This window comes from Gasterosteus aculeatus, chromosome 10 (genome assembly GCF_964276395.1).
Source record: "Gasterosteus aculeatus chromosome 10, fGasAcu3.hap1.1, whole genome shotgun sequence".
Classification (NCBI taxonomy): domain Eukaryota; kingdom Metazoa; phylum Chordata; class Actinopteri; order Perciformes; family Gasterosteidae; genus Gasterosteus; species Gasterosteus aculeatus.
In genome coordinates this window covers 12,414,750-12,425,584 of record NC_135697.1, presented here as the reverse complement: position 1 = coordinate 12,425,584, position 10,835 = coordinate 12,414,750, and the positions used below count along the sequence as shown (strand labels likewise).

Here is a 10,835-nt window from a genome sequence, read left to right as displayed (position 1 = left end):
GTGAATTTGAATTGTTTCTTTATTTACACCATAACGATAAACGGGTCTGAATGTGCTTGAGAGTGATCAAATATTCTGTGTCTTGCTGTGAGTGTGTGTGCCGGCCTGCGTGCACACATTCCTCATTTTTAATATTGCGCTGCTCCACCCAGTGCAGCTCATGCATACATTACAGTACATGAACACAGGCGGGCTGGCAATTTGATACCACAGCAGTTAGTGATTAAATGTACTTTAATTTTCTATTGGGGAAACAAGGACACACACGAATACTTTTCAGTTTAATTGTACTCACCAGATGGCAGTTTTTAAACAGGTTTGAAAGAAACAAGCATGCAAGAGCCTTTGCATGAGGTCTCATCTTCAATCGCTCATTAATCTGTTGAATTATTTATGCTCTATCTGCAAGCAGGGGGTGGGTGGGAAGTTAATGCTTAACAGCCTGAGAAGCAGGAGAGAAAAATCACAATGTTGTACGCTGCAACAAATGCTGCGTTGCCTTTCAGATGTATAAAACTGTAGAAGTTATATGCAAAATGCCTTTTACATAGCTATAAGCTATTGGGATCATTGCACACGGACCCACACCAAGACTCATGCAGGAGGAAGCTCCTGCTCAGTTCAAACCTCCTGCTGATATCATAATAACCCTGTCAGCTGAAAATATGCTCCCGTCAGCAGAGCCGTGGCCCGCCTACAGCAGCCGAGTAGCTTATTGATGCTTCTTTGTCGCCGTTTTCCTCCACTCGCGTTCCCACCGGGCGTTCAAGCCCTAACGAATATGTATTGAATAGCTTACTCACTGTCATCGGGGCTCTGACACATTCCTCCTCTTTGGTTGATGCATGCAATGGTTTTGGATGGATGGCTTTAGACTGATGCGCAGTTGTTATAAAGTGTCATGTTACTACGCAAGTAAAAACACACAAGAAGAAGAATAATAATACTACATCTTCGAAATTAGACATTTTCAACTGCTTAGTGTGCTTCAATTAAACATTAAAAAGCTTATTTTTTGTATTTCTATGCTTGTATTCACACCCTCTCCTGGTCAAAGGGTGCAATTACAACCTTCATAAGTACAGTAAGACTATCGTTCTACCTGGAAGCATTCAGTGAAGGACATTTATAGTGAAGAGACCATTATCGATTTTGTTTGTTGACTTTTGTGCAGATAAAAGTTTATAACCAATGAAGGCATATTTATTTATTATTGTACTATACACTATATTATCATGCAAATAATCTCATAATACATGAAAAAGGTCAAATTTGCAAACAGATTCAGAACATTCCCAAAAGACAGTTATTTAAAAATAGAACTCTACGTGACAAAAGACATCTAGAAATATTGACCATGTATTTGTACAGCTGTACCTGAAGTACGCTCAGCATGAACACAAATATCTTTAATTGAACTGCAGCAAGTTAAAGTATAATAAACATTAGCCATATCTTTAAAAAACGATTTAGGTTTTAATAGAAGCTTTTACTCTGTATGAAGAATCGTTTTCTTTCTAAAAATCCAGTGAATTTCCCCCTCCAGCATCATACCACAAGCATGTCAGCTGGGGGAGGCTTTAATGGAATCTGGCCCAGAGTGAACCTCTTGGCCTTGAACTGGTTCAGTTCCTCTGGAGTCATATTGCTCTCTTGTGAAAACAGAGTGTCCGATGCCCCGCCGGCAGACCCCGCCCCTGCTGCCTGTGGAGCAGCCGCCTTCCCGAACCCTCCACCAGTCTGTCCAAACACACTGCCGCTTCCTGCGGAGGCGGCCGCTTCAGACCCAAAAGCGCTTGCGAATCCTCCGCCGGGGGTCGTTGTGGAGGAGAAACTGAACCCGGAGGCTGAGCCAAATCCTGAAGCGGCGGCCGGCTTGTTGGCAGGCGGAGCGGCAAAGGAGAACGAAGACGCGGCAACAGCTGAGGAGCCTGCGGTGGAGGAACCAAATCCGGAGGGAGGTTGCGCGGGAGCTGCTGAGGGGCCGCCAAAAGCTGCGGGGGCCGAGGAGCCAAATCCAACCGCTTGGGCCGCAAAGCTGAACGTCTCGGCCGTGGCTGGTGCCGGAGCCCCAAAGCCTGGATGGTCAGAAAGACGATTGCTAGTATGAATTTTGATCACCTAATCAGACCGGATGTTGAGTAATATCATCTTTTCAAACCCTGCATGGAATACTTTAAGCCACTCTCCTATGTGTCGTTTGAATATTGCTCCACAGCCAGCAGTCGCCTAGCCCTAAGACTGGAAATCGCAAGCTGGATTCTATTCTACTCTAAGCGAAGAAAATCAACCCATCATCCACTTTAAAGAGTGGGAATCTTAAAAATTTAACATACAAACGTCAAAGTGTGAATAAAACCAATGAGTAACTATTTCTTAGTCTGGGAGCAAGTGCCACTTTTGATACTTTTCAAGAGGGAAAGTTCTACTGTTACAATAAAGTAACTCAATCTTCACCTTTTCCTTCCAAGCTGGATACAGCAGATCCAAATCCAGTAGCTGAACCGAAGCTACTCGGAGAGGACCGAGTTGCAGGGTTGTTCATCTCACCGAGCTGGGAGAAGAGTAAATATCAAAAACATCATTCCTGTATTTTTATCTTTCAAATTAATATATGGGAGTAATGTTACCGCAACAGTGTGTGTCTCACCAAAGCTGTGCGCGTGGCTGGAGTCATAAGCTTCAGCTCCTGGACTCTGCTTCTCCACTGGTTGAGCAACTGATTGATACCATTAACCTGAACAAATAAAAGCAGGAGTTTCTTAGACTCACACATTTTAATTTTAGACAATAACGAACAATAAAGAACACGGCCGACTAATTCAAGATTGATCTCCACTGAAAGGAATACATTACATTACATTACAGGTCATTTAGCAGACGCTTTTATCCAAAGCAACGTACATTACACTTTTAACCCATGGCTTTTTCACATTTTTGCCCAGGGAGCAATTAGGGGTTAGGTGTCTTGCTCAGGGACACTTCGACATGGAACATGGGGCAGCCTGGAATCAAACCACCAACCTTGTGCTTCCCAGCACACCTTCTCTAACCCCTGCGCCACGACAACCCCTCATACTTGAATCCATGCAGAAGAGTCCAGTCTCCCCACAAATAGATAGGAGATGGTATCCTCTTATCACTTTGCCTGAAGACAAATATTAGGAGTGAGATTAATGCGTGACAATACACTCACGTAGCTCTGCAGATCTCCCGAAGCCTTTGTGGAGTAATACTCCAGCCTGAGCTCTTCTGGAGAGAGATCAGTGAAACCTGTCGAATACCAAACACAATCAGGTCTAGCGTCTACAAATAACAACAGAAATCACGTTGTTCAGTGTGTGTTTGATACAGACCAGATAAAGGTGACTTGGAGCTAGAATAACACGAAAAGACCCACTGTCCAGAACTCTCCCAAATGTCCATGTCCATCTGGATGATCTCCCTGGGTGAGCGTGAGACAGACATCACATCAATGGATTCCCTCTGACGACAAGCATTTTATAAAAAAAATGTAAAAGAGTAACCAGACTCACAGTTTTTTGTCATCATCTTCCTCGCCGACCGGCACCTGCTGTCGTCCTCCTCCTCCTCCTCCTCTTTCAAAAGTACTTTGAGTACCAAGCGCTGAAAATCTGTTCTGACCAGAGAAGCTCACATTGTCTTTTTTTCCCCCTCCTCCTCCTTTGCCCCAGTCGTTCCCTCCTCCTCCTCCTCCTCCTCGACCCCAGTCATTCCCTCCTCCTCCTCCTCGACCCCAGTCATTCCCTCCTCCTCCTCCTCGGCCCCAGTCATTCCCTCCTCCTCCACCACCACCACCACCACCACCACGACCCCAGTCATTCCCTCCCCCTCCTCCTCCACCACCACCACGACCCCAGTCATTCCCTCCCCCTCCTCCTCCACTACGACCCCAGTCAGCTCCTCCACTTCCTCCTTTACCCCATTCCTCAGTTCCATGGGAGGAGAAAGACGAAGGCTGGATATAGGCTGCTTTTTGCTGGGAAGGATTCACCCAAACTCGATTTCCAAACCCTGAAACCAGCAAGCACACCATAACTAACGTTAGTCAGTAGCTGTTTTTGTTCAAACGGTTTGTAACGATGGTCGATTGACGTTTCTGCCAGCAACGTTGAGCTGAGTTAGCAAACACAGGGTCTTCCATTAAACAGAGACGATCTTACGTTAAATAACGTTACTTCGACACGTTTAGGTTTCGTTTACTTAGCGCACCTTTACCTCCAGCTCCTCCTCTGGGATGCTGCTGAGCAGGAGAGTTGTAGCTGCTGCTGCTGTTGTTGTTGTTGTATGCTCCTCCACCACCTCCACCTCCTCTTCCTCCTCCTCCTCCTCCTCCTCCTCTCGGATGCTCATTCCAACACTTGTCGCCGTAACGACATCGGCCCTGAAGAAAGAAATTGCACACAGGCATTTTCTACAACGCGTTGGCAGTTTCGAATGCACCGTTGCTGCTCTAAGCTACCAGTGTTTTGGTGCGACGCAGCTCGCAAGTCGGCGTCGCAGGAGATTTACGTCACAGATCACGGCGCTGCACTTCCGGGCTGACGGAGCAAACGTTTACGTTTAATTCTTTCCTTTTCTTTTTTACAAATATTATATGTATCTGATTATTTTTTAATATTACAGTATAATTTATTTAACTAGTTTTAAATAACGGACATTAGTTAATTTTCTGTTTTTAGTATATTCATCGTAAAGGAAGGAGGAGACGGGGGCGGGACTTCTTGAAACAGGCCCAGTTCTATAGATGGTAATGTCTGTACAGGTAATAGCAATCATTCTGACTGACTAAACTTCTTGAATTGAAACACCCTACTAACATGGCAGGATTAACTTGTTAGAGGCCCCAGCAGGAAAATACCCATGTACACAACATGCTCAGCTGGAGCTTCTTTAAACCCGTCAGACGGGGTCATTCTGTGCAGAAGTGAGCCCGAACCGAAGAGATCACGTACAAACTAAAAAAGGGATTATGCAAATGCAAAAAAAACTACAGTCTTCAAATTAAATTTTGACACAGCATACAAGACATAACAAAGATCAGGTCATTGTAAATTTAGAGGCAAATTTAGTTAATTTCCAAAATGTTTTGAATATAACTAAATGTTGGGAGCCAGCCCTCTTGGTTGCTCAGTATATAAAATTAACTGCAACCCGAGTGCATCAACAAATAATACAACTATGTAAGTTGTCCAACTCAAGAAGGTGCAGCAGGAAGACATCTTTAATGGTCAGTGAACACAAACAATCATCATCTAATCATCCATGAGAAAAAAAACCTGTCCGGGTAAACACTGCATACTCACATGGGTGTGAGGAAATCAGTATGGTACTTCTGGTTTGGATTTAAACTTGATATTGTGACTATTAATTTAATTCATATTAAATTATAACATCAGACACATGCTCGTCGTCTTACTCTTGGCAATGTTGCTCCTAAAACAAGCAAATATTTTTAAATGCATACACATACAAAGTTTTATTGTGTATTGTTGTTTACAGCTTTTTGACAGAGCATAACGTCAAATAAACATTTTCAAAGAAAGAATGAATGCAATTTGTAACACATTTCTTCACCAATATATTTGCTATTTCTGGAAGACTAAAGGATACACTTTAATAGGGTGACATGCAAAGATTTAAAAATGTATTAACATATTGAAAATAAATTAGAATGATGATGGACAAATAGTGGCAGTAAAACTATGGCAATAGGAGCTTCACTAAACTTCATAAAAAACAAATACACTTCACTTAATATAGCCTACTGTAGCTTTTTGTACCAGTATTTCAGAGAATGTAAAAAATATAACTATCTTGATAATTAAAGTACTCCAATAGCAATCACTTGTTGTATAGCAATGCTTCTTCATTTAAAATTGTATCAAGAAGATTCATGCAACACAGTTTCCAGCATACTGCATTAATGGAACAACGTTATCATTTAGTGTACCGTCAACATGTGTAACATTCAACATTTCTGTTAAACGTAACATAAACCACATTTTGATATTTCCTGAGCTAAGAAATACAAATAGTTTTCAGCTTAACCACCATGCATTTCAGAATGATCACTTAAATGTGCCCAGCCCATTTCTTAACAAGTAACATTTGCAAAGTGAGCAAGGATATTTATAAATAAATAAAAACTGGATTCATAAAAAAGAATTAGTTGATTACAGCTTTGCTGGATAGAATTATGTAAGGTGCTCACAAGCTAAAAAAGATTAATCTATATAGTATATATATTTTTTAGATAAAGTGTAAATATTTAATGTTTTATACAAAATATGCTTGCTTAGTCATAGAAATATAAAGGAAGAAAAGCATATATATAATGTGATATATCAAAAAATGTGAGGAAAAATCCATAATGATGATGATAGCAACGACATGTTATCCTTATAAATAATAAACGTCACATTAAAGAAAGAAATTGGGGTACAAATATAGGAAATAAAAGTGCTCTTGCTAACACCACCACTACTTTAGCCCTTTGCACAGCAGGGACAATCCATGTATGCTGAGACAGAGGACCAACTGGAGCACCTCATTTGCTGTCTCCGTCCACAGCCTGTGGCCGTCCCTCCTCAGCGTCACCTCGGTGGAGCCGAGCAGCTGCTCTGCCAGCTCGAAGGCCGGGTTGTCTTGCAGATGGAGCGGGAGACGCTGGATGGAGACGGGCTCGCTGCCCTTCAGCCTGCACATCTGGGGGGAGATGGACACCAATACATGGATGGATAATTCACGTCATGTCTTAAATCCTTAAATCCAACTCTTTTCAGTCAGTGTGCAGTAAATGAAAGAAGTTCACTAACCAGTGTGTCCAAGGCCTCCAGAAAATCGGGACGACTCTCGCTCAGGAGGCTCAGAGTTTCGTCAGGCAACTCTTCAAAAAAACAAACAATAAAGCACAACGGGGTTACGAACCCGCGAGAAAACTTTTGGGTGCGACCTTTTTGTCCTGCGTCGTCCTCACCTTCCATGGCGCTGAGCAGCAGGTGAGCCGCGCTGAGGCGGGCGGGGACATGAGTCCTCTGACTCTCCGACAGCTCTTCGCGCTCGGCCACGTCGAGCGTTTCGCCGCCGCACAACTCCTCCAGCTGACAGGGGGAGAAACAGAGAGGCGGCAGAATGTAGGAAATCCCAAATGCAAAAGAAGAACAAGAGGAACGGTAGTTCGGATCAGCGTCACAGCCGTTTGCCAACACATACGGTCATTAAACACAATTAACTCGCCCTGTGCCCTGTTGGTGTAGGGGTCATGTTAGCGTGTCCCTCACCACACACTGCATGTAAGACAGAGCGGTTCTGTCCACCAGAGCCTCCTGGAGCCTTTTGAAGAAGGACCATCGGGTGGACTCGGGCAGCTCTGCCAGAGGAGAGAGGTCCATCTCCTGTGATCCTGTAGGAGGCCGCGACATTTATTTCTTGTAATCCTATTTACTTTAAACTTCAACATTCAAATTGAAATAAGTAAGATTTCTAGTCCTGCTAAATGAATGCGGCGATTGAGAGCAGATTTGTGCCGTCTTTGACTCTGTTGACAGCTGACGTATTATATTGCTGAGTTGCTACAACGTATTTCGTAATCTGAAGAGTATGAAACTGACTATTAGTCAATATAGTAAAATCCCATTTCTATCACAGCAAAAAAGGGGAACCCGTTTACATCATTACTCCTTTGTCTTTTACTTCCTCCAAAACAAAAAGAAAATGCACACGAACCGCTTGGCAGTGTTCTCGTAGCGACTTTCTCTGGAACCCCCGTCCCGTTGCACCCTCTGTCCACCGTGTCCAAGGGGTCCAAGGGGTCGTCTGACACAAACGAGTCGGCCTCAATGCCTCCTATAGTGCCGGGTTGTAGGCATATATCTGGAAATAAACACAACATCATAGCGATCACACGTAGGTTTAAATAGACGCGTGTGCCTAGAGGTATATCGTTGAAGACGATATGGAATAAACTCACCAAAGTGCCCATTTTTCTTAATCTCCAGCTCCAGGATGCTGTAAGCGATGACTGTACCAGAGGGGATCTCCAAGGAAACAACGCTTTCGGCTTCAATGTTGCCACTGTCCTTTGCAAACACCTGACAGTATACGCACGTATTTTTCATTTTATTGAGAAATTCCCACAGCAAACCCCTCATTCATTGGTTAAGATCCCACAGAAGAGGTACACACCCACATCTCCCTCACAAACCCACCTTAACACTCCCCAGCATGCCGAGTAGCCCGAGGATCCCCTGAAACGTGCACTGCTCCTTCTCCGTCTGAGTGATGGAGCAGGACTTGGTGGTCAGGACCCTCTCCTTCACCACCGCCAGCACGTCGGCCCGCTTCTCCAGCTGCTGCATCAGCGGATTCTGCATCTCCACCAGCCTGATGAAGGAAAGCGACCGCGTGCGTAACGTTGAGGCGCGGATGACACTAAATATCTCCGCGGCCCGCATGTCGCGGGTGTCAAACGCCTGATGTCTAATTACATTTACAGAGTGTGCATCGCATTATTAAGTCGTCATCCCGTCGCCTTCCTCTATTGGGCAGATAATCACAGGAGGAATTATTTAGCACCTGCCACTGGAGTCTTGCAACAGCTTCCTCACGTCCAGTTCCTCTTTATTCAGTTTGCCGAAGCACGACTGGAGCTGGGAGGAGCCCTCCCCCTGCAGAGCGGCGCTGGACGACCCAATCTCCGCGCACAGATTCCCGGAGAGCTTCCCTTGAAACGTCCCCTCGTAGCTCAGGAATTCCTTCTTGGACACGTCTGACAACACAAGAGGCGTTGGCTTAACATGGATGTGTGTGTGTGTGTGTGAGACTTTCGATTGGCAAAAGGATGTTATGTGCACACCTACATACCGGGAGCGAGCACCTTGTCGCCTTGCAGCAAGTCGTTGAGCGTGAGGTCCGTCGCCTGGTACTTGGGTTTCTGCCAGAACCAGATGCGGTTGCGCTTGACGACCAGTGCCATGGGAACCAGTTTCTTTGAGTCATTGACCCGGGACACGTGAATGAGGCTTCCTTCGGGGTCAACCTGATGGACGAATTTGGCCGTAGCTTTGGCAAACATGACGTTGGTTGGTGGCGACTGCAGACAGCTGGAAGAAGAGAAAAGAGACAAGTCAGGGCATCAATTTGAACTTTTTTTTCATTTTTGGAGGTCAGCCATTACCCAATTACTAAGCCGCACAAGGGGATCTCCCCTTAGATAACGTGGTGCATCATGTAAACCCACACGACTGTGCACTCAACAGCTGGCAGCAACTTTTAGGTGTGAAGGAAATCCCCTTTGATATCGCTAATAGTGTGACCACAAACACACACACACATAAAATTCATCTAAAGCGTAATTTGTCATTCGCTCTGAATTATTGCCTTAATCCCCAAACAGAGCTCACAAATGGTTTTAAATTATTTATTTTTTATTGTGGGATCTGGACCAAGGAAAATACAGAGACCCGATGTTAGAAAACGTTTTCACACGAGGACGTTCCTTACTGTAAACACACGTGGTTTGTAATGAGGACGTGTGGAGCAGTAATGCAGAGGTAAATATGTCTGGCAAATATTTATTTGGAAAATTCTACCATTCTAAAATTACACCACCGACCCACGAGTTTCCCGGCAGCCCCCGTTTCTCCCCCCGTGCAACTGGGCTGCTGTAAATGACAGCTGCGCATGCTCGCACCGCGCCGTGACGTCAGTTCGAGCCCATAAGACGCATGACTCGAATTATGAGTGTGGAATTAAAGAAATTAAGGGTGAGATCGGGGAGGAGAAAAAAAGAGCTTGTCTTCACCAAAACTAGAACAAGAAAAGATCTTTGTATTTTTTTTTGTAAATTAAATAAGTAATTTGTAAAATAAAGTCTTACCTCAAACTCTACTTCATAAACAACCCCACGAGATCACGCGTCGTCCCTTCGGAGCTGCAGGTCCCGTTTCTCGGTGCTGGAATGTCACAGATGTTTGCCGCGCGTAAAAGTTGAGCCGATGTGTCCAAACGGCGATCGAAGCGGTCGCGTTGATGTAAGAGTAAGTCAGGACGACAACGCCCGGTGAGAGCTGCGGGGTTTGGTCACAGCTGAGGCCGAATGGTGGCAGAGAGGGTGACTGTGCAGCTGCCCACCTTCTAGAGGAGGACACAGACAGCCTCCTCCTTCCAGCGGAGTTGATCGCGATCATATGGGGGGGGGGGGTGTTGCTCTGTCAGGGGCATTTTTCGTATTTCACCACAACCTGGTTGTAGATTATAAGTAGGCCGATGGTGACACGTTTCCACCAGCTAAACCACATCAACATCAACATCTCCAACTTTTGTTTAATAAGACAACTGTTGACTTGTTACAGGGAAAACATTTCACTTTCAATCACACGTATATATTCCTTCCTTTGCATGTTGTCCCTGGAGTGCCAGGAATCGTCAGGAGAACTAAAGTTGCTTTAGTTTTTCACCTCCTTTTCTTTCTTTTCTAACAACCCCACAGTATATTAAGTAGTTGATGTTACATTGGCACCGTTTGTGCATGCGTGCTCCATCTGTCAGGGACACGGGGAACCATTTTATCTCTACACGTGAGGGGACAACTCCCCGTCAGCCTCGACGAGGTGGCCTCTTATCACCACTCGCCACAATAGGCTCGGACAGAAAGATCAACACTCGGCTTCTCTTTCAGCCCGATCTTCACATCCGACGCTGCTCAAGTGCACAAGCCGGGAGACTGATGTAGAAGCCCCGGCTGGGTTTGTTCCAGAACGTGTTCAAAGACAGTCACGGTTCGGTACGGAAAAGTATAAAAAATAATAATA

General features: G+C 44.8%; 2 protein-coding genes across 3 annotated transcripts; both read right to left on the bottom strand.

Moving 5' to 3' along the window:
* Nucleotides 1–1,192: 1,192 nt before the first annotated feature.
* nup42 (nucleoporin 42) lies at nt 1,193–4,560 on the bottom strand. Of its 2 annotated transcripts, none has more exons than XM_078081845.1 (7): nt 4,234–4,560; nt 3,537–4,035; nt 3,357–3,445; nt 3,197–3,273; nt 2,651–2,737; nt 2,458–2,554; nt 1,193–2,078 (listed from the first exon to the last, which is right to left on the bottom strand). In XM_078081845.1, exons 1-7 carry the CDS (start codon nt 4,430–4,432, stop codon nt 1,549–1,551), a joined length of 1,578 nt encoding a protein of 525 aa, XP_077937971.1. In that variant the 5' UTR covers nt 4,433–4,560; the 3' UTR covers nt 1,193–1,548. The 2 variants fall into 2 exon arrangements, with proteins under 2 accessions (XP_077937971.1, XP_077937973.1); XM_078081847.1 differs by having other exon boundaries at nt 4,240–4,560.
* A 913-nt stretch (nt 4,561–5,473) lies between these two features.
* On the bottom strand, nt 5,474–10,254 carry LOC120826354 (gasdermin-E). The gene is made up of 10 exons (XM_040188543.2): nt 9,902–10,254; nt 8,887–9,125; nt 8,599–8,791; nt 8,232–8,406; nt 7,994–8,114; nt 7,750–7,896; nt 7,305–7,426; nt 7,001–7,124; nt 6,840–6,910; nt 5,474–6,729 (listed from the first exon to the last, which is right to left on the bottom strand). The coding sequence occupies exons 2-10, from the start codon at nt 9,095–9,097 to the stop codon at nt 6,505–6,507; spliced, it is 1,389 nt and encodes a 462-aa protein (XP_040044477.2). The 5' UTR covers nt 9,098–9,125; nt 9,902–10,254; the 3' UTR covers nt 5,474–6,504.
* Between the last annotated feature and the right edge of the window lie 581 nt (nt 10,255–10,835).

What these genes read in the sequence shown, in the direction of transcription:
- nup42 (XM_078081845.1), bottom strand. Translation starts at nt 4,432, where the DNA reads ATGCCTGTGTGCAATTTCTTTCTTCAGGGCCGATGTCGTTACGGCGAC. An exon ending in GAAGATGATGACAAAAAACT is followed by an intron (nt 3,446 to 3,536) that starts GTGAGTCTGGTT and finishes ACGCTCACCCAG; the next exon opens with GGAGATCATCCAGATGGACA. An exon ending in CTCCAAGTCACCTTTATCTG is followed by an intron (nt 3,274 to 3,356) that starts GTCTGTATCAAA and finishes GGTATTCGACAG; the next exon opens with GTTTCACTGATCTCTCTCCA.
- LOC120826354 (XM_040188543.2), bottom strand. Translation starts at nt 9,097, where the DNA reads ATGTTTGCCAAAGCTACGGCCAAATTCGTCCATCAGGTTGACCCCGAA. An exon ending in TTGCAAGACTCCAGTGGCAG is followed by an intron (nt 8,407 to 8,598) that starts GTGCTAAATAAT and finishes TTCCTTCATCAG; the next exon opens with GCTGGTGGAGATGCAGAATC. An exon ending in TAAGAAAAATGGGCACTTTG is followed by an intron (nt 7,897 to 7,993) that starts GTGAGTTTATTC and finishes GTTTATTTCCAG; the next exon opens with ATATATGCCTACAACCCGGC.